Source organism: Staurois parvus, unplaced genomic scaffold (assembly GCF_062004578.1).
Source record: "Staurois parvus isolate SC_StPar_1 unplaced genomic scaffold, SC_StPar_1.0 ptg000187l, whole genome shotgun sequence".
NCBI lineage: Eukaryota > Metazoa > Chordata > Amphibia > Anura > Ranidae > Staurois > Staurois parvus.
Window position 1 is genome coordinate 4,684,778 of NW_028317983.1, and position 22,034 is coordinate 4,706,811.

At 41.9% G+C, this 22,034-nt stretch overlaps 1 protein-coding gene across 1 annotated transcript in view; it reads left to right on the forward strand.

Moving 5' to 3' along the window:
• The window catches only part of WASHC5 (WASH complex subunit 5), a 90,052-nt gene that overhangs the window by 18,893 nt on the left and 49,125 nt on the right, over positions 1-22,034 (forward strand). Inside the window, exons 5-13 of the mRNA XM_089677509.1 lie at positions 2,574-2,674; positions 3,481-3,673; positions 4,908-5,060; positions 5,968-6,081; positions 7,857-8,028; positions 10,575-10,702; positions 14,187-14,316; positions 17,574-17,686; positions 21,672-21,838. Of these exons, the coding sequence (XP_089533635.1) occupies positions 2,574-2,674; positions 3,481-3,673; positions 4,908-5,060; positions 5,968-6,081; positions 7,857-8,028; positions 10,575-10,702; positions 14,187-14,316; positions 17,574-17,686; positions 21,672-21,838 (1,271 nt within the window). The remainder of the gene's footprint in view (positions 1-2,573; positions 2,675-3,480; positions 3,674-4,907; positions 5,061-5,967; positions 6,082-7,856; positions 8,029-10,574; positions 10,703-14,186; positions 14,317-17,573; positions 17,687-21,671; positions 21,839-22,034) is intronic.

Sequence of the window (22,034 nt, forward strand, 5' to 3'; positions counted from 1 at the left end):
AGTGTTCTGTACATCATTGATGTATGGGGTGCCCACAGCAGTGTCATTTCCTACTTTTGTAATTGGTTCACTGATTTAAAAGTCTGCTCTAAGATGCGTAACAATGTAGACACCTCCCTACAATAGGGATTTCATTTTTTTTTTCAGTTTCTTTGGCATTATCTCTCACTAATTGCAGTTTTGTTTAGTAATTCATTTTTTGGTGACTACTGCAAAGTTTTTTAATGGTAAGGAATGCATTACGGCAGGGGAATTCAAACTTTCTAAACAAAGGGCCAGTTTACTGTCCTTCAGACTTTAGGGGGCTGGACTGTGGCCATTGGGAATAAAAGATGTGCTGGTGTCAGTGAGAGTAAACAATGCCTTGGTGTCATTGGGAGGAGATGTGCCCCATCATTTCTGTCAGTAGGAGCAATAATTCCCCATGGTTGGTGTCAGGAAGAGGATTATTTTCCTAGCATTGGTGTTAGTGGGAGGAATAAAGCCCCCATCGGTGTCAGTGGGAGGAATAGTACCCCACTGTTGGTATAAGTAGCAGGAATTATGGCTGATTGCTAATGTCAGTGGGAGGAATAGTGCTTCACTGGCCGGATAAAGGTAAGCAAAGAGCCGCATTCAGCCCCGGGCCGCAGTATGCAGACCACTGCATTAAGATAAAAAATGTTTTACCTTTAGAACCAGTTAGAGGAAGTAAATGTGTGGATATCTTCACAAAGTAACTTTAAAAGCTTCAAGATCACTTAGATTAATAGTTGGCTAGACATTAAGGAAATGAAATCTAATGTAGAAATTAATATATGATTTTATATTTTGACAATAGATACACTTTAATAAAGTGGTCAGTTAGTGTGCTGCGAAAATGTGTGTGTGTGTGTGTATGTATGTATGTATATATATATATATATATATATATATATATATATATATATATATATATATAATATTTTTATTTTTTTTTGTATACTTGTCACACTTAAATGATTCAGATGATCAAAAAATTTTATTATTATACAAAGATAACCCGAGTAAATACAAAATGCAGTTTTTAAATGATAGTTTAATTTATTAAGGGAAAAAAGCTGTCCAAACCTGCCTGGCACTATGTGAAATAGTACTTCCCACCCCCCAAACCTAATAACTGGTTGTACCACCCTTGGTGGCAACAACTGCAATCAAGCATTTGCAGTAACTGGCAATGAGTCTCCTACATCACTATGGATGAATTTTGGCCCACATTTCTTTGCAGAATTGTTTTAATTCGACCACATTGGAGGGTTTTTGAGCATGAATGGCCTGTTTAAGGTCATGCCACAGCATCTCAATCGGATTTAAGTCCGGACTTTAGCTAGGCCACTCCAAAGCCTTAATTTTTTTTTTTCCCGAGCCATTCAGAGATGGACTTGCTGATGTGTTTCAGATCATTGTCCTGCTGCATAATCCAAGTGCACGTGGGCTTGAGGTCCCTAACTGATGGCCAGACATTCTCCTTCAGAATTTTCTGGTAGAGTGCAGAATTCATGGTTCCATCAACTATGGCAAGTCGTCCAGGTCCTGATGCTGCAAAGCAGCCCCAGACGATCACACTACCGCCATGATGTTTGACTGCTGATATGTTCTTTTTATGAAATACTGTGTTAGTTTTACGCCAGATGTAGCGGGACACACACCTTCCCAAAAGTTCAGCTTTTGTCTCCTCAGTTCACAAAATATTTGGCCTAAAATCTTGAGGATAATAAGATGTTTTTTGGCAAATGTGAGATGAGCCTTTCTGTTCTTTTTGGTCAGCAGTGGCTCTCGCCTTGGAACTCTCCCATGGAGGCCTTTTTTGCCCAGTCTCTCTCTTATTGTTGAATCATGAACACTGACCTTCACTGAGGCAAGTGAGGCCTGCAGTTCTTTAGCTGTTGTTTTGGGGTTCCTTTATGACCTCCTGGATGAGTTGTCTTTGTGCTCTTGGAGTAAATTTGATAGGCTGGCCACTCCTGGGAAGGTTCGCCACAATTCCAAATGTTCTCCATTTGTTGATAATGGCTTTCACCATGGGTAGCTGAAGTCCCAAAGCCTTAGAAATGGCTTTGTAACCCATTTTAGGCTGATACATGTCAAATACATTGTTTCTCATTTGTTCTTGAATTTTTTCTAGACCTTGACATGTGTTGCTTTTTCAGATATTTTAGCATGCTTCACTTTGTCAGACAACTTCTATTTAAGTGATTTCTAGATTCAACAGATCTGGCAATAATCAGGCCTGGGTGTGGCAAGTGAAATTTAACTCCGCTTTCCAAAATATGTATTTAATCACAGTTTATTCATGATTTAGCAAAGGAGGGGAATTACTTTTTCACACAGGGCCAGGTAGGTTTGGGCACTTTTTCCCTTTAATAAATGAAATCTTCATTTAAAAACAGCATTTTGTATTTACTCAGGCTATCTTTGTGTAATAACATTTTTTTTTGACGATTTGAATCATTTAAGTGTGACAGATATGCAAAAAACAAATCAGGAAGGGGGCAAATATTTGTAACTCTACATGTCTCTGAAATGAACTAACCTATCTGCTTTCTGATACATAGTGTGAAGCTTTGTACCTGTATGGGGTGATGCTGCTGGTAATCGACCAGAAGATTGAAGGGGAGGTCCGGGAGAGGATGCTGGTGTCTTACTACAGATACAGGTAAGTCTGCCTTATGTTTATATTTTCAGTCTGATGATCTTGCCACATTCTGTCTCTGATATTGGACTCTTTAGGCTACATTCACATTATGAGGGCCAGTGTGAATTGTAGCAGCAGTCCCTGCTGCAACCTTCAGCAATTATCACGATCAGGTGTGCCCACTGGCCCCATTCGCTATAATGACTGGTCACCAGCGACCGCAGCTACTCGCCACTCTCTGCACAGCCAGAAATTATCTGTGGTGATCACTGCTTGGTGCACAAAACGTGCTGGCTGTGCAGAGAGCAGTGAATAGCTGTGTCCGCTGCCGATTTGTCATTATAGTGAACGGCAGATAGTTGCAGTAGGATTCTCTGATCCCTGCCGCTACAGTTCGCATCGGATCTAATTGTTGGTCTGATTGGTAGCATTACTATATCACAGTATCCAGTGCCTCAGTTAATTCTGTGAAGGTTTGAGCTTTGTATCCTCTATCCCAAACAACAGTGTTTAATTGTTTTCAGTGCAGTGATGGACACTACTTCTAAATCGCATAGTCAGGTCTGTGACCTCACATTTTTCTGCATTGCAAATAGGTAATACAGTTAGGTCACTGGACACCCCAGCCTGCTGATTGGACAATGAAAGAGCAGCAACACCGTGATGAAGAAAACACTCTGCTGTCTCCAATGAGGAGCGGCGAGTGTTAGATCGACGGCACTATGTTATGCAGAATCTCAAGATTACATCATTTGGGTTATCTGTGCAATTTCAGGCTGTAACTATGTGATCAGTTTGGTGACTTAATTCTGTTCATTCATATTCAGTGCTGCCAGATCTTCTGCGGACTCGAACATGGATGATATATGTAAGCTTCTGCGTAGTACAGGCTATTCCAGCCAGCCAGGATCCAAACGCCCCCTGAATTACCCTGAAAGCTACTTCAGTCGAGTGCCTATTAGTGAAACATTCATCAGCATGGTGATTGGCAGACTGAGATCTGATGATATTTATAATCAGGTAAGGAGAACACTTTAGGTCTGATATATCACACATTCAAAGAACTGCTGATATTTTCCCACAGCCGCTAAGATTAGACTTTGAATCTTGTGATGGGTTTACCTCAATTTCTTTAAACGGATGGGCAGAGTTTTCTTTATTTTCTAATCCATCTTCATGCCAGTGTCATATGAATTAAGTAAATGGTTAAAACCAGACCTTGTACACCAATCACAAGGTCCTCTTATTCAAGGTCGTCCCCCCCCCCCCCCTTAGCTAAAACCAAACCCGGTGGGAAGAAAAAACGTAGGTGGTATACTTAGGTTTCCCGTGTGTGTGTGTGCGTGCGTGCGTGCGTGCTCTTTTTGTGCAGCATTTAACGAAGCGGGGTGGGAGTCCAGATTAAATAAAAGGACCTTGCCCAAAGTGAAGGATCCACTTTAAAGGATATATAAACCATAAAGATGAATGTCTCTTATTTGCTCCCTTTTTGATTTGTTTAAAAAATAAGTCTGTTCAAATAATTTAAAAAATGCTTTTTGATCTTGCTAGAAACCAGTGCTTTCCTTTTCCTGTTCATGCTGTGGAACTACATAACTCCTAAGTAACAAAACCCCTACATAACTAGGGGTGCCGCTCAAGTGGCTCATGCTGAGGGTGCAGGTTGGGGAGAACCTGTCCTGCTCAATGCAGGTAATAAAGGAAAGAAACAACTCTGAGTGCCACAGACCATCAGAACCCAACAGTTACTATAGTAGAAGCAGCCTCAGCCTAGTTCCATCCAGGCTACGCTCCCCTCCAACGTGTTTTGCCCTGCTCTCTTGCATGACTAAGTCCTGTGAGCAGGGCGAAACTCGTTGGGAGCGTGGTCTGGACAGAGTGGGGCTGATGCTACTTCTACTATGGGGACTGTCGGGTCTTGATGGTTTGCAGCACTCAGGGTGGTTTCTTTCCTTTTATGTTTTATGCTGCTTTTCCATAGATACAATATGGTAAGTGAGCATTTGTTTAAGCAGCTACCATATCTAGAACTAGTAAAATGCAATATATAACATTCTTGTTCCAGGTTTAGATACTGTACTTTTAATTATTGTTTCATTACCCCTTGTTGGTAAAATGTCTTGGCTTTGGGAGGTTAAACATACCATATTTTGCTTCTTAGCTATAGGTGATGGCAGACCCCATTGCAGCCCAATTTTTCTTTATTGACAGCCTTCATACCTTGTCATGCTGCAAGTCCTGTGTTTTCTATTAGGTCTCAGCCTATCCATTGCCTGAACACCGCAGTACTGCCCTTGCCACTCAGGCTGCAATGCTGTACGTGATCCTGTACTTCCACCCATCCACCCTACACACCCATCAAGCCAAGATGAGGGAAATAGTGGACAAATATTTCCCTGATAATTGGGTAAGTTACAGTCTAGGTAGGTAAATATTTTTTATTGTTTTTTTTTTTCCAACCTCTGTACAGTTATTTTTATTGTTGCCCATAACTGGAAGGGTTATTCTTCCTGTCGTAATGACCCTTTTTTTTTTAATTTTGTATGTACACTGATATACCCAACCTGTTTTTGTTGGGCACCATTATTTTTTATTTTACCAACAGTAATGCAAATTGAGTTACATTTTTAGATTTGGATCAGGTGTGAGAAACTGTTTACAGCTTTGCTCCTTGGATAGAAAACTGAAGTCAGAGACAGTCTAAGCAGGGTCTCTTAACCAGTGTTCCATGGAACCCTAAGGTTCCTCAAGAGGTAGCTAGGGGTTATTTGAGCAATGAGCAATATCTGCCTCTTAGATAAGTTCCCACAGACACCGTTGGTCTGTTTAGTTATCTGTAGGGGGACATTCTTCCCAATGGCTGCAAGTATAAGGAGCTTTCTTCCCACTGACCATCACACTAATGTATCATGTAGTTATAGTCATTTTTAGCAGGGGTTCCCTGATACCAGAAAGATATTTCAAGGATTCATCTGTGTTGAAAAGGTTGACAAAAGGCCAGTCTATAGGGACATTATAGGATTCTCAAAAAAAACCCTCTTTCCCATCATTGGGTCTCTGTGTTTCTTTATGAAATGCAGGCAGATCATAGCTTGGGGTAGGAGGGGTCTGCAGGGTGCTGTACATAGCTTCCTGAAAACACCCCAGCACCCTGTTTTAGTACTTCTTTTATTTTCACTAATCCTTGATGTAAGGGAAAATATAAGGAGCTTTTAGTCAAATTTTTTGTTCCACTAGAAAGTACAATTTCAGTTCTACTTCAAATCCGGTTTTCAACACTTCTAACCCTTTTTGTTTTCTTTTTTTTTGCACAGGTCATCAGTATTTATATGGGGATCACCATAAATCTAATGGAGGCATGGGAGCCATACAAGGCTGCAAAGACTGCTCTGAACTACACCTTGGATCTGCCAAATATCAAAGAGCAGGTAGGACTGCGGGCAGTGTTTTCATGCTTATTCTAAGGCTGACCATCAAGGTTCAAATTTACGTGTACATTCCTGTGAGCTAGACTAAAAGGTCCTAGTTTTAGGGCCTGTTCATTTTGAAAGAGTAGAATTCTTTATCTTTTAATCATTTAGACAGATCCCAACAATAAAGGGAAAAAATAGAGCGCACCAACCTAGTGCAGTATCTTAAGGATTTTTATTGTAAAGAAGGTAAAATATTACTCACAAACAAATAGGAAAAGCACACTTCAATCCACACATCCATGGCCAAATAGAACAGTCTTTCACACCTAGGAGGGACCTCGCCGGGGACCCTGAAGGCTTACCGGTTTCGAAGGATGTCCTTCTTCCTCTGAGGCTCTGAGGAAGAAGGACATCCTTTGAATTGCATCAGCCTTCAGGTTCCCCTGGTGAGGTACCCCCTTGGTCTGGGAAACTGTTGTGTCCGGCCACGGATCTGTGACTTGAAGTGTGCTTTTCCTATATGTTTGTGAGTAATATTTCACTTTTTTTTTTTTTTTGTTTTTTTTTTTTTACAATAAAAATCCTTAAGATAATGCACTAAGTTAGTGCGCCCTTTTTTTTCCCTTTCTTGTTGTTGTGATCACGGGACATCCCCAGTCCTTGAGAATAGCAAGACCATGTGTGATTATTTGCTTCTATACTGAACCAAGACTTATGCGCAGGAGATTTTTGTTCTGTACTGTTGATCAGGATCCCAACAATGTCATGATCCACTCAGGTGCCTGATCAGCAACTGGCTCAATCTCACAGCACACCGCCGAGAGCCTGAGCCAGCCACTCCCGCCCCCTCTCCGGCCCAGGGCTCTACTGGGAGCTGGATGGGCAGAGCACAGAGCTCAGACTGACAGTTACCACTCCCTGCTCAGCATGGACAGAGAACTGCACTATTAGCAGTCATTTGATCACTCTGTTCTCAGGATTACATCTGGCGGGGGACAGCTGCAGCATCACACAACGATGCTGCACCAGGGAGGTGAGTATGTGTGTTTTATTTTTTTGTATTCCCATACTTCTCTTTTTTAAAGAGCATACATTTTTTTTCCAAATTTGGAGGGAAAAAAGCATGTTGTGTTTTTTTTTTTTTTTTTTTTTTTAAATAGTTTAACAAAAAAAGCTTAAACCATATATATATATATATATATATATATATATATATATATATATATATATGCAGTTTTATTAGTGATTAAGCTAAACAATGCTTGCTGATCTTGCAAAGTTTGGCCTAGGCATCTATCAATAACCTTCGATTTTAAAAGGGTTAAATACTAACTGCTAAGGCTATATTAGTAATAATTTGAAAATGTTAAAGTATAAAAACTTTTTTTTTTTTTTTTTAAGTTTTGGATTAGAACATTTGTCAGATTTTATTGTTGTCTGTGTTTCCATTAGGGAGATTCACCCTCTCTATTTGTCCTGTTTAACGTTTTTAGCAAAAGTAAAATAAAAATACATTCACAAATTCTACGCTATCCTCCGAACAGTAGTAGAAGGGAAATCTTTCAACAAGGAACACTGGTTACAGTGACAACCAGGGTTTCCCTTTTTGAAAGAAATTCTCTCTCACTTCCTGTTTTGGCTATGAGACAGGAAGTGAAGGGAAATCTTCACAATGGGACACAGATGGCTATAAAAGGGTTCTAACCTCCCCTTACTCTATCCAAAATAGGGGGGGAAAAAGTTTTGCGTTTAATTCTACTTCAGTGTTGCTCCATTCTTGTTTTCATCAGGCATGTCGCTATGCAGCTATTGTAGAGCGCCTGCATCCACAGGTCCAGCAGTTCCTGAAGGAGGGTTTCCTGAGAGAGGAATTTGTCCTGGATAATATCCCCAAGCTGCTAAACTGCCTTCGTGACTGCAACGTCGCCATCAGGTGGCTGATGCTTCACACGGCAGATTCGGGTAAGTGTTTCAGATTATTAACTGCTTCCCCTCCACCCTGTAGCAGAAATACTGGTACAGGGCGGCATTAGTGTGCAAAATCACGTGTATATATACAGGATTTGGCATTTCTGGCCATTCGCAGCCTCTGCTGTTAATCACCGGGTCCCGGCCGGTGATTACTCGACGGCACCCGGTGATCGCCGAGTATCTCCGATGGGGGGAGAGACCTGTGTATAAACAACACAGATCTCTCCCCTGTCAGCTCCTGCACACTGCTTTGCATGGATCTGCATAGCAGAGCCATACAAAGCAGTGTGCTCACAGTGAAGCACACACACAGCCCCCATAGTGAAACGACACACAGTTAACCCTTTGATCACCCCAGATGTTAACCTCTTCCTGCCCAGTGTCATTAGTACAGTGTCAGTACTTTTTATTAGCACTGTATGGATGTCAGTGACACAAAGTCAGTTCCCTCCCAGTGTCAGGAAGCCCGCTGCAGTCCCACAGTCCCACTATAAGTCACTGATCGCCTCCATTACTAGTAAAAAAAAAATTAACAACATTCCAATATGTATACCACCATTTGTAACGTTATACCTTTCATGTAAACCAATTCATTTACACGTATTAGGATTTTTTTTTTAGCAAAGACATGTAGCAGAATGCATTTTGGCCTAAATTTATGATGCAATTTGATGTTTTAAATGTTTTTATTGGACATATTTAATAGCAAAAAGTCAAATATATTGTTTTTTTTTCTCAAAAGTGTCAGCTTTTTTTTTTTTTTTTATAGCAAACAATTAAAAACTCATAGGCGATCAAATACCACCAAAAGAAAGCTCAATTTGTGGGAAAAAAAGGATGTAAATTTCATTTGGGTGCAGCGTTGCATGACTGCGCAATTGTCAGTTAAAGTAACACAGCGCCGTAAAGTAACACAGCTCAAGAAATGGCCTGGTCAGGAAGGGGGGTAAATCCTCTGGAGGGCAAGTGGTTAAAGGACACCTTTTGGGGGCTTCAACCTGCTTGTGTTAGTACTCAGGTCTGACAATATTTCAATCAATTCAAAATGCTTGTTTTATTCTAATTTGTGTAGCACTGACATTAGAGATATTTGAAACTTTACAAATAAATTCACACTCCGGAGTTGTGTGGTTTTTTTTTTTGGTTTTTTTTTACTAAAACTGGAGAGTGCAAAATCTGGTGCAGCACTTCATAGAATCCCATCCGCTTCCAAGTTTTATTGAACAAGCTAAAGTTAGAAGCTGATTGGATACCATGCACAGCTGCAACAGATTCTGAGCGCTCCAGTTTTAGTAAATCTCCCCCTCTGTGTAATGAAATTACAAGGGTTAAAACCTCTTTGTCATAGTGAAATAAAAGTCCTGCTTAACTTATGAAATGCAGGGATTGGACAAAAGAAAATGTAAACACTACATGATTTTCCCGTGTGAAAGTGAAGACATGTTTCATGTTGAAAGTGGAAGTGATGTAACTTTCTTTTGCTTCCGCTGTGTGATAGTCATGTCAGAGCTTACTGAGCTTCAAAGAGGGCAAATTGTTGGTGCCGCTTAGCTGGAGCCTCTGTGACTGAAGTTGCCAATTTATTTGCCGTGTCGTGAAGTTCAGCACTAAAGGTTATGACGGCAAATACAGTTTCCAGAAACATGTCGTCTGATAAGCGTAAGCGCGGTCAACATGGTCAAATGAGTGAAAGGCACAAAAGGACTTTGCGCAGAATTGTGACCCAGAGTAAGAAAGCAACTGCTGCAAAAGTGACAGCAGAGCTCAATCTAAGGTAAATGGTGGTGGTGCCATCTTTGTTTGGGCAGCCATATCTTGGTATTCTGCAGGCCCCATCTTCACCTTGAAAGGTAGAGTCACTCCCAGCTACCATGTACAAATTTTGGCTGACCATATACACCCAATGGTGCAGACATTGTTTTCCGAAGACAGCGCCATTTACCAAGACGATAATGCTCTGATTCACACAGCTAGTGTTGTCAAATCGTGGTTTGATAAGCATGTTGAGGAAATCTCACACCTTTCTTTGGGGCCGCAGTCACCAGACCTCAATATCATAGAGCCACTATGGTCAATTTTGGTTCGGACTCGTTTTCTGCTTCTGGCATCTCTGCAGGAACTGGAACGATTTTTGCATGAAAAGTGATATCAGATTCCATTCTCCACCATCCAAGAGTTATATTTGTCAATTCCCAGAAGAATTCTGTCTGTCTTAGATGCCAAAAGCAGTCCAACACCTAATTTGGTAACAATTTTTTTTTTTTTACCCAAAGTTTCCATCATTTTGTCCAACCTTAGATTCTAGGTGCCTTTCTGCATTGCTAATTCTCTGGTCTCAATACTTTGGTGCACTTTTGTTCCAGAAAAGTAACTTAGAAAGCATTGTAACCAGAGACCAGCATTATAACCAGAGACAGCCAGACAGCTAGGCAGGTCTGCTTTGTCATCCTTGAACTGTCTTGTGAGGACATTCATTTTGTTAGAGAGATATGCCTATTGTGTCCATTACTTTGATTAAATAAATGTATCTATTGCAGCCTATGACCCGAACAACAAACGTCTTCGACAGGTCAAAGACCAGGTCTTGGCTGAATCAAAGTACAACTCCAAGATCTTGTTCCAACTTCTGCTGGACACCGCTCAGTTTGAATTCATCTTGAAGGAGGTAACACTGTCCATTCTTTGGGTTTATTGTTAACCATGAAAATCTCACTGCTGCATTGGATTGAATTAAAGCCCAGCTGAACTTTCAGTTGAAATCAGAATTCTGGGTGCAAAAACAAAAGGTGTGCAAACTATTACATTTATGTCTTTGCGAAGCAGTCACAGTCTGAGTAAAAGAGCCTGTCCTTGCCAGCATTCTATAGAGAAGGACACTTCTACTCTGTTTGAAAGCAATGATCTCTGACCTATAGCTCGGCAATCGGCAAAGCTCATGCTCCTTACTGATTGGACAGTTCTAGTTCTGGCTCTTCTCTACAGAAAGCGAGAGTTCTCTATAGCATGCAGTGGCTGCTTTCTAAGGACAATGAATTGTAAGACTTTGCACACCATATGGTTTTGATGCACCTCGAATGTGTTTATCTGATTTAAAAGATAAGTTCCACTTAAAAAAAAAAAAAAATGCACATATTTTGCAGGTAAAAAAAATGTGCATTTATTATTTCTTTCGAAGGACCCTGCAGAGCATTGCACTGCGATCAGCTGATCGCTGCAATCTTATACAAGCCATAGACTGGTCGTTTATCGGCCAAATTTTCGTCCAAAGGAAAAATCAGCTGATATTCACACCGTTAGTGGGGCAACGGTGTTTTTCGCAGATCTTCTCATTTCTTTTTATCAGTCATGCTGGAAAATCCACGAAAAACGGCCGTTTTTTGTAAGCATTGGTGGCAGCATCCATGGCAGCAACGACCGATTTTTCGTTTATCGGCCGACAATTCGGCCGATAAAAGGCCCGTCTATGGCCAGTCTTAGGCTCCTGCACACTCTCAGCATACCCGTCTGCCCATATCTTGTGGGGCAAGCAGTATCAATGGACTACCAGAGCACTTACCAGTGTCCTGGCAGTTCATTGAGAACTCCAATCAGCTGCAACAACTGACAGTACTTGTAGGCATTCATTCACAGGAAACTGTGAATGAATGAATGACGTGGACAAGTGGGTGGAGTCCAGCAGGGCCCCATTATTTTCAAATTGTGACAGTGGGTGCGGGGAGAGGATTCCTCGCCCGCTGTCAAAAGGAGGGGGGATTGGTGGGGGAGTCTGCAGAATCTGGAACATGATACGTATTACATCCTAAAAGCAGGTGGAACATGTAACATATTGAACATATCCTTTAAACTGAAAGTTTATTTGGGTTTTGCCCCCTTGCAGCCAGCCCTTTAAGGAGTTGTTAACATTGGAAGTCAGAGGTTGGCGCTCATGTGATCACTATGACTGGCTTTCACATTGGTCACATGTTCAATTTTATTTACATTTATAAACAAGTGTTTTATGCCATTTCTGTGTAAAATCTTTCTCTTACAAATAATTTCATAGTTGGTGCTTCTGTGATAGAATGTTAGAAGGGCACGGTCCACAGTTGAATGTGGGGAGGTAGAAGGAATTATTCTTGCACAGGGGGCCCTTAGTGACTCTGTCTGGCAATGATTGTATTCATGTACAGTATTTTCAATTTTACTAAAATGAAATGTTGGAAAATTTTAATTATTCATTAGTTATCCTTGCAGACAATAAAGACATTTTATAAAAAAACTGCAATTAATTTCCTTCAAAGGGGATACAAACAAAATGAACACTTAAAGGGTGTAGCTCAATATATAAATCACAGGTGTATAAGTTCTTACTATGTGTATTCTAGACTTTTGAAGTGTGTATATACAGTATACTGGACTGATAGATTGCATGATCATGGAAGTAATTTGGGCAGTAAAAGGTGAAAAGGATCTTCTCCAGAAGTTGGTTCGGGCAACAGAATTACTCTTCAGCATCTGTGAACTTCTAGACCAGGGGTCCTCAAACTACGGCCTGCAGGCCGAATACGGCCCCCCAAAGCATTTTATCCGGCCTGCTGGGGGAAAAAAAAAAGCGGACTGGCAAATAGCTAGGCAGCATGAAAGTCCCTGATTTCACCTGCTGCAGCCTGAGAAGCAAAAGGAGAGGATTACACAAGGCACCAGGTACAATGCATTGCGGTGTCCAGTACGTTACAGTGTACAGTGCATTTGGTGTCCAGTACGTTACAAAGTACAGTGCATTGCGGTGTCCAGTGCAGTACAGTGTACAGTGCATTGCAGTGTACAGTGCGTTAGTGTACTTTGCGTTGCAGTGTACAATGCATTGCGGTGTCCAGTGCGTTACAAAGTACAGTGCATGGTGGTGTCCAGTACGTTACAGTGTACAATGCATTTTGTATCCAGTGCGTTACAGCGTACAGTGCTTTGTGGTGTCCAGTGCGTTACAGTGCATGATGGTGTCCAGTACGTTACAGTGTACAATGCATTTTGTATCCAGTGCGTTACAGCGTACAGTGCTTTGCGGTGTCCAGTGTGTTACTGCGTGCAGTGCATTGCGGTGTCCAGTACGTTACACAGTACAGTGCATTTGGTATCCAGTACGTTAGTGTACAGTGCATTGCGGTGTCCAGTGCGTTAGTGTACAGTGCATTACAGAGTACAGTGCATTGTGGTGTCCAGTGCGTTAGTGTACAGTGCATTGCGGTGTCCAGTGCGTTAGTGTACAGTGCATTACAGAGTACAGTGCATTGTGGTGTCTAGTGCGTTACACAGTACAGTGCATTTGGTATCCAGTACGTTAGTGTACAGTGCATCGTGGTGTCCAGTGCGTTACAGTGTACAGTGCATTGCGGTGTCCAGTGCGTTAGTGTACAGTGCATTACAGAGTACAGTGCATTGTGGTGTCCAGTGCGTTAGTGTACAGTGCATTGCGGTGTCCAGTGCGTTAGTGTACAGTGCATTACAGAGTACAGTGCATTGCGGTGTCTAGTGCGTTACACAGTACAGTGCATTTGGTATCCAGTACGTTAGTGTACAGTGCATTGCGGAGTCCAGTGCGTTACAGAGTACAATGCATTTTAAATATTGTATTGTTTTTTTGCACTACAAGTAAGATATGTGTGGAATTTGTTCATATGTTTTTAAAACTATAGTCCAGCACCCCAACAGTGTGAAGGTCCATGAACCAGCCCCTGTTTAAAAAATTTGAAGACCCCTGTTCTAGACTTTCACACCTCTAGACTTTCACATCACATGTTTGCCACTTTCCTTCTTGCACATTAGTTGATCTGAGACACTTGCTGACCTACGGCTGTCACTCTCTGGAGAGCTGCTTAAAAGAAAAAACTATTTTTTTTATACCAGCTCTAAGATTAAACTGGAACAGTTGCTTAAACAATCCAGTGCCCATACTGTAGCTTCCTAATTTATGCATGCTGAGTAGGCAATATGTGGAGTTTGTAGTGTGTGTGTATGTATGTATATATATATATATATATATATATATATATATATATATATATATATATATATATATATATATATATAATCAAATTGGTATTAGTCCAGTTAAATAAATAGGGAGAAGCATCCCTGAAGAGGTAAGTGTTTCTTGATTTCTCTCCCTACAGATGTTTAAGCAGATGTTGTCTGAGAAACAGGCCAAGTGGGAGAACTATAAGAAGGAAGGTTCAGAACGTATGACGGAACTGGCTGATGTATTTTCCGGGGTGAAGCCTCTTACCAGAGTGGAGAAGAATGGTAAGACACTGTTGCCGCTCTTGCAACATCATATGACCCTAATGGTTTGGGAGGTGATAGAAGACATTCCTGCATGTTATGGGACAATTGTATTGTCCTATCCACAGTACTTTTTTCCCCACTTCGGACAGGTGGTATTATCTAAACCAATGTTTCTCTGTCCAGATTAGGCCCCGTTTATACATCTGCACAATCTCAAGGCACCCTATTCTAAAATGAAACAAATGAAACTAATAATACATATTGCAGTAGCATCCAAACAGGTAGAACACCCAACATTGGAGGTGATTTATTCTTACAAAGCAAATACACCTTTGCACTACTGACAAGTATTCCAGCATTTTTTCTCAAGTGTTTCTCTCCCTTACACAGCTAACGTGGACGCAATACTGACGAAGAGGGGTGGGGGGGAAATCAAACAAGGATGCTGTACAAGGGCCCAACGTCCTCATTATCAACCAATTACATCAGTGGCTTTTGGGACACTGGCAGTATTTTTTCCAAGGCACCCTTGAAGAAAGTAGAAGCCACCCTGTTTGAAAATGGCTGATCTAAACTATTGCCATGCTTTTCATAACCGATAGAGGGGGAAGAGAATGAAAAAAAAAAAACACTTTTTAGATTATGATACATGTTACACCCGTATTTAGGGTAATATGCTCCTACGCGCCCCCTCCTGTAACAGCATGCAGGAGGTTCTTCTCTTCTCAGCCTCTGTCACATTTAAAATTTCCCACTGTAGCAGCCGAGCTTGTAGTTTCAGTGGAGTACAAGTGTGGTAATCAGTGTACTCATAGTCCATTGACAATTCTTCCAGCTTTCTAGAAAAACTGTGCAGAGGAAGAAGAGTGTGCAGGAGCCTGCCATTGCACCCACGATCCACTGATCATGGGTGCAATGCTTTGCAAGCTCTCGTGGGCAAAATTAAACAAATGCATACACTGGCTGTCAAATGCCAGCTGCATTGTGCCACAAAGAAGTATACGCCTCACCTTCTATCAATATTATATAAAATGTTGAACATGCCAGAGGAGACTTTTGTCCCTTCCTACGTGCGCAAATGGGAGGCTGACCTGCCGATGTCCTTTTTGGAAGAACAAGTGAACCAGATCATTCAATTAGCTCATTAATCCTTGATAGCTAATCGTTTCCAAGAGCAGGGATACAAACTTCTGTCCCGGTGCTACTAAACAAATTTTACCCCTCAGTCTCCAGTTTGTGTTGGCATTGTCAGAGGGAAGAGGGCACTTTACAGCATATATGCTGGCAATGTCCTTTGCTGAATCAGTTCTGGAAGGCCGTGAGGAATTTGGGAACAGACCCATTGGCCTACCTCCATCTCTACTCGGTACCATTACGTCGCTATAGACGCTCCCTGACAGTTCATCTTCTGAATGTGGCACGGGCATGCATTCCAGATCTGTGGAAGCAAATCTCCACCCCCAACTATGGGTCACTGGTTTGTGAAGTTGAATGAAATGAATTCAATGGAAATCCTAACTGCCTCCCTTAACAATAAGGAAGATTTTTTCGGGAGACGTGGCGGCCTTGGATGATGTTAACTTTCTTGGCACAATATATGAATGTGGCGCCCTCTTCCCTCGAGCATGATTGAGTCCTCCTCGACATTACTTTCTGTAGGTTAGACATTGAACCCTAAGACTGGTCTTTGGGGGAGGAGTAAAAGGAGCCCTGTGCTACTCTGCCCCTTCACCCCCCAGATCTGCCTCCAGTACTCTTGTTGTGTCCCCACTCCGTCCTCTCTGTCTCGTCTCTCCTCCCCCCCTTTTTTTTTTCCTTTTTCCTCCCCTTCCCAGAAAGTTAAGAAGGTAACATTTTTTTCCACCTACTTTTTAAATTTTTTCTTCCTTGGTCCCATAATGGACCGATTCTCTGTTTTCAAATATAAAAGTTTGTTAGACTTTGAGTATTACAGGCTCATCGCCCTACATTTCCTGTATGAGTGGCCTTAGAGTAGTTATATGTAACAGACAACTTGTATCTAGCCTAATATTCCTGATTACTGGAACACTGTGATATGTTGTGCCATGTAGTGCGTGTATATGTTTCTGGAAATGTATATGGATTTTCCTTATTGTTTACTGTGTGAGGGTACTCCCTTGTATATGCTCAATGTCCAACTAAATAAAGAATTAAAAAAAAAAAAATGCAAGCTGCATTTTCCTGTCAACACTAGCCCTTTGGGAAGCTGGTAGGATTTCAGACAATAGGTTTTTTTTTATTAAAACGGTTCTCTGTAGTTATTGTGGTATGAAGACCAGGGGAATATTTACTGCTTAGCTTTGATTATTAAAAACTTTTAGAAGTTGTAAAGTGCAGAATGCAATGATTCCAGCAGATGGATATGGCTCATGTGCAGGACAAGGTGGTCATCATAGAAGATGCCCTTCCTTTCCACTGTCAATCATTGCAATCATTGAACCATTGCATGGACTATTGTTTGTTGCATTCAACTGGGTCAAGTGGTCCTGGTGGAATCCCAAGAAGTTATACGGGTGATGTCACTGGTTGTTCAGCTGGGCAGATGGGGTGGCAGATGGAGGGTGTGGCATGAAACAGAGATATTGTGAACAGCTATGTTTTTTGGCAGACTATACTGAAGGACCCACTGAAATAAGAAAACAACTTTGGCCAGATTGCCAAGAAAAAAGCATCAGTGTCCTCGGAACAAAAATTTAAAGATGAATTCCAGGAATTCAGCCACTTTGTAAAAAGTGCAAGTACACTATGAGTCAAGTCCAACAAGGTGCATGACATCTCCTGAACGTATCTTTATTTGTTTTATATTTGACAGGTTTATGGCTCTACCGGTGTATACTCTTACACTCCGGGCTGTGAGAGAGGAAAAAGAGGTGCACAGAGCAGCTATGCCCGCCCCCCACCTCTGATGCCCATTCAGTGAAGCCTTTGTATTTTGTGAATGATTTCATAAAATACAAAGGCCTCTGTGATTGGGCAAGAGAAGGGGATGAGCGGGCAGAGCAGCTGCACCAACTCTAATGTTGAAGATGCTTGGACCTGAAGCATCAGCATTGGGCTCCTCTTCTGGGAATGTAATAAAACTGTCAGATGTAAATAAAAGAGATAAGCCCAGGAGATATCATGCAGCTCCTTGTACTTAACTCATTGTGTGCCTTCCCTTTCCACAAAGTAGCTCAATTCCTGAAATTCAGCTTTAAGTTCTGAAAAGGATGATCAAACTGTTTCTCAAACACTGACCTTCTGTCCTTCTGTAGAGAACCTGCAGGCCTGGTTTCGCGAGATCTCCAAACAAATCCAGTCCCTGGGCTATGATGATTCTACAGCAGCAGGACGGAAGACTGTGCAGCTCATACAGGCTTTGGAAGAGGTTTGAGTTCCAGCTATTCCTTTTTGCAGATGCTCTGAAGGAGTGGGTGGTTTTTGCAGCCAGTACTTTTGCTGCCCAGGATCATCTATTCACCTTCATTAGTTGCTGCCCTTCAAGCAGGCCTGAAATCCATTAATGCCATGTAGCATAGCTGCTGTACACTAGGTGTGCAGATAAGTCGTTTTCTCCTACTTTCACAGTGCTTTTTTTTTTTTTTGCTTTTTTTTGTTTTTGGTTCAGCTAAGTTACCTTCAATGCTGCATATACATGCAGATGACAGTTGAGGATGCTAAAAATCTAAGTTGTATTCATGCAAGATACTGATGTCAGTTTTGATCTTCCAGCTCTAAGACTTTAATTCAGTGCTTGTACAGTGCAGGATAGTGTTGTTTACTTCCCCCCCTACTTTCTCTCTCAATCCATTCATAAAATGTAATGTTTTTTATTCACAGAATACAACGTGTTCTGTGATTGAACAGGGGGAGGGAAGGAGCGGGTGAATGTCAGGACCTCCCCCTTGTCCGATCACAGAACACCTAGGAGTGATACAGTTGTATAGCCAATCAGTAGGTCTATCTAAACATAGACTGTGCCCCAATACACACATGACCCCCTCTGTTCCAGAATTGGTAGCTTGATTAAACCTAGAGCTAAGGCTACATTTGCATGGGTGCTTTGGCCCGGTACAAATGGTAGCAACAGGAATCTGCTGATTCCTGCTGCTGTTTTTGTCACCTGTGAGTGGCTAGCTGCGTTCGCCCAGTTCGTAAATTTTAATGTCTGGTTCCTGGTAGCCACAGCTATTTGTGGCTGTTTGTACAACCAGCGGTTATCGCTACTGGATTTCAACCTGTTATTAACCTCCCTGGAGGTATTCCCGAGTGTAGGTCGGGGTAAAGTTTCAGTACCACAAGCGGTAACCCCGAGCTACACTCGGGCTTACCATGCGGCGCTGCTCCGGGATCCCTCGGTCACTTACCTTGTCCTGCGCTCCCGCGATATCCCTCCTGCAGTGTCCCCAGCAATGTCCTCGGGCGGATGCCAGCATCTGTCATCTAGGTTCCGTCCCCTGCGAGCATCGGGACGTACGGGGGACAGAAAGGCGGGAAATTTGAAAATGACAAAAAGTGACGTTCACTAAAATCACATAGTAGAACATTACTGTATCAAACCATTTCACATACATTTTGTCCCGAGTGCTTTGTCCGGCGCCCTGCCTGCATTTTTACTGTTCTTTCTGCCTGGAAACTGAGGAATGTCCATGGCGTCCAAAAAGCGTCCCTTTTTAGGTCAAAAGCGGATTTAGACCAGCTAGAGAACAGCGATAGTAAATTAGAGCCACTTGCAGAATTGAGTGATAATGATTCGTGGAAAAATTCGTCATCAGACACTGAAAACGATTTTGCGACTTTGCTCAGTGATGTGTGAACTTGGCGCTATATTTCAAATTTCATTGTTTTTGGTTTGATTATATTATTGAATTAAATTTATTATTATATTATTATTTTTTATGATTATTTATTAAATTATAATTTATGATTTCGTGTTTCAAATTGTAACATACCCGGGGTGTTTACTAGACTCTTGTTCGAACAGATTTAAGTGAGTTATTCCTAAAAATTACAGGCCTACAAGAAAAAAAAAAATACATATTTCCATGCAAAAAAATGTCCTGCTTTGAGCACAGAAATATGGACATAATCAGACCGGTAGGGAGGTTAAAGTGTACGGACTCAGCAGCCGTAACTAGCTGCTCACGGGTGTCCAAAAACAGCAGCAGATTCCTGCCGTTGCCATTTGCTCCGTGCTAAAACTCCCATGCAAATAAAGCCTAACAAGTAAATATTGAGCAGGAGGTTTTGTTAAATTGATTTGTTAAGTAGCAGGTCTGGCTAAAATACGATCTATTTTCAAAAGCCTTTGCAGATGCTTCAATGCGGCAAGCGTACATGGCTTGCCAGCAACACTTTACCAACACACACTAGTGTGAATTTTAAGGCCTGATGGCCAAAAAGCATTGGCTGTTTTACAGCTGTTATACATGTTTTAGCAATAAATGATAACCATTGTTGGATGCCATTCTGATTGCCAGCCTCTCCTCTTGTGATTTCTGCTACCTGAGGCTTTGGCAGCCTATGAGTCTGAGCAGCAGGCGGAGTTGGGATGTGAGATGGTGGAAGCGCTAACACACCTGTGGGGCAGCACAGTGGCTTAATGGTTAGCAATTCTGCCTGGCAGTACTAGGGTCACTGGTTCGAAAACCCAACCACAGCACCACCTGCCTGGAGTTTGCATGTTCTCCCTGTGCCTCCGGGTACTCCGGTTTCCTTCCACACTCCAAAGACATGCTGGTAGCTTAATTGCCTCCTGTCTAAATTGTCCCTAGTATGTGTATGTATGAATGTGAGTTAGGGACCTTAGATTGTACGCCCCTTGAGGGTTAGGGACTGATGTGAGTGTACTATATATGTACAGTATGCAAAGCGCTGCGTCAATTGACGTCGCTATATAAGTACCTGAAATGAATAAAATAATACATAAATATTCACACAGTGTGAATTCTTTGCTCCCTTACCTAAATTTTTATTGTAGCTATTAATTGTTTTATCATCTTAAAAATTAACACCAAGCAAAAGTACAGCATGTATGTGTAAAGTTTCATTAACATTTAGTCCTCCTGCATAAATGAAGTCCATTACCAAAAAAAAAACTATTAATTGAGGGAAGAAGAGTGGTGGTGCTCCTTGCACATTGCCTGCAGTGGCTATTTTTTGTTCTGATACGAGACCTTTTTGGTATTATTATTATACAGGATTTATATAGCACCAACAGTTTGCTCAGCACTGTACATTATAATGGGAGACCGTACACGAGACAGTACAGTAACAATACAGTGCAATACACGAGGGGTTCGAGGGCCCTGCTCCTTGGAGCTTACAATCTAGGAGGGAGGGGATAGTGGTACAGGAGGAAATAGCTGTGGGGGATGGAGTGGTAGGAAGAGTGGAGGAGATCGGCAATTAGCTGAGGGTGGGGTAGGCTTCCCTGAAGAGATGGGTTTTCAGGGTGTGCCTAAAGGTGAGGAGATTAGGTGATAATCTGATGGGTTGGGGTAGGGAGTTCCAGAGGATGGGGAAAGCCCTGGAGACGGGCATGGGAGCTAGAGAGTAGGAGGTTTTGGGTGGTATTTGGATATCAGGTCGGTGATGTAGTTTAGGGCAGTATTATGAATAGCTTTGTACGTCAATGTTAGCATTTTGAATTTTATCGGTTGGGCAATCGGAAGCCAGTGGAGGGATTGGCAGAGGGGGGTGGCGGATACGGAGCGGTTGGTAAGGTGGATGAGTCTGGCCGCAGTATTCAGGATAGACTGAAGCGGGGATAGCCTGCGGTGAGGTAAGCCGGTGAGGAGGGAGTTGCAGTAGTCAAGTTGTGATATAATAAGAGAGTGAATGAGTAGCTTAGTAGTTTCCGGGGTTAGGAACGAACGTATTTTGGAGATGTTGCAGAGGTGGAGTCTACATGAGTTTGTCAGCGATTGGACCTGGGGCTGGAAAGACAGATTGGAGTCTAGGATGACACGTAGTACTCTGGCTTGCGGGGTGGGGCTGATGGTGGCGTTGTTGGTCGTGGACTTCATTTATGCAGCAGGCCTAAATGTTAATGAAACTTTACACATACAGGCTGTACTTTTGCATGGTGTTCATTTTTAGGATGATAAAACAGTTAATTATATGCATAAATGAAGTCCATTACCAAAATTGTCTTGTATCAGACCAAAAAATAGCCACTGCAGGCAATGTACAAGGAGCACCACCACTCTTCTTCCTTCAATTACTGGATTTTTCAAAATTTGTTGTGAAACCTTTATGCTGCTGCAGATCACAATACGAGAAAGAGAAGCTGCAAATAACACCAAATTGGATATTATATAAGGTTAGTGGTAACATTCTTACATTGTTTTTCTTATTATCTCTTTCTGTAGGTTCAGGAGTTTCACCAGCTGGAGAGTAACCTTCAGGTTTGCCAGTTCCTGGCTGACACCAGGAAATTTCTGCATCAGATGATTCGCACCATTAATATCAAAGAGGAGGTGCTCATAACCATGCAGATTGTGGGTGACCTGTCCTATGCCTGGCAGCTGATTGACAGGTGAATGCTCTTTCTCCCCTCCTGTACTGAAGTTGTTCACTCTGATTCTCTGCTCACAGTGTGCATTAGAAGCTGCAGCCTCGTTTCCTGGATGGAGGTTGCCCATCTAGCTCTTTAACTCCCAAGCTTTACTGTCCCTGTCCCACCTCTTTCATTCATTGGATTTCACTTCTTTCAATCATAGAAGCTCAGCATC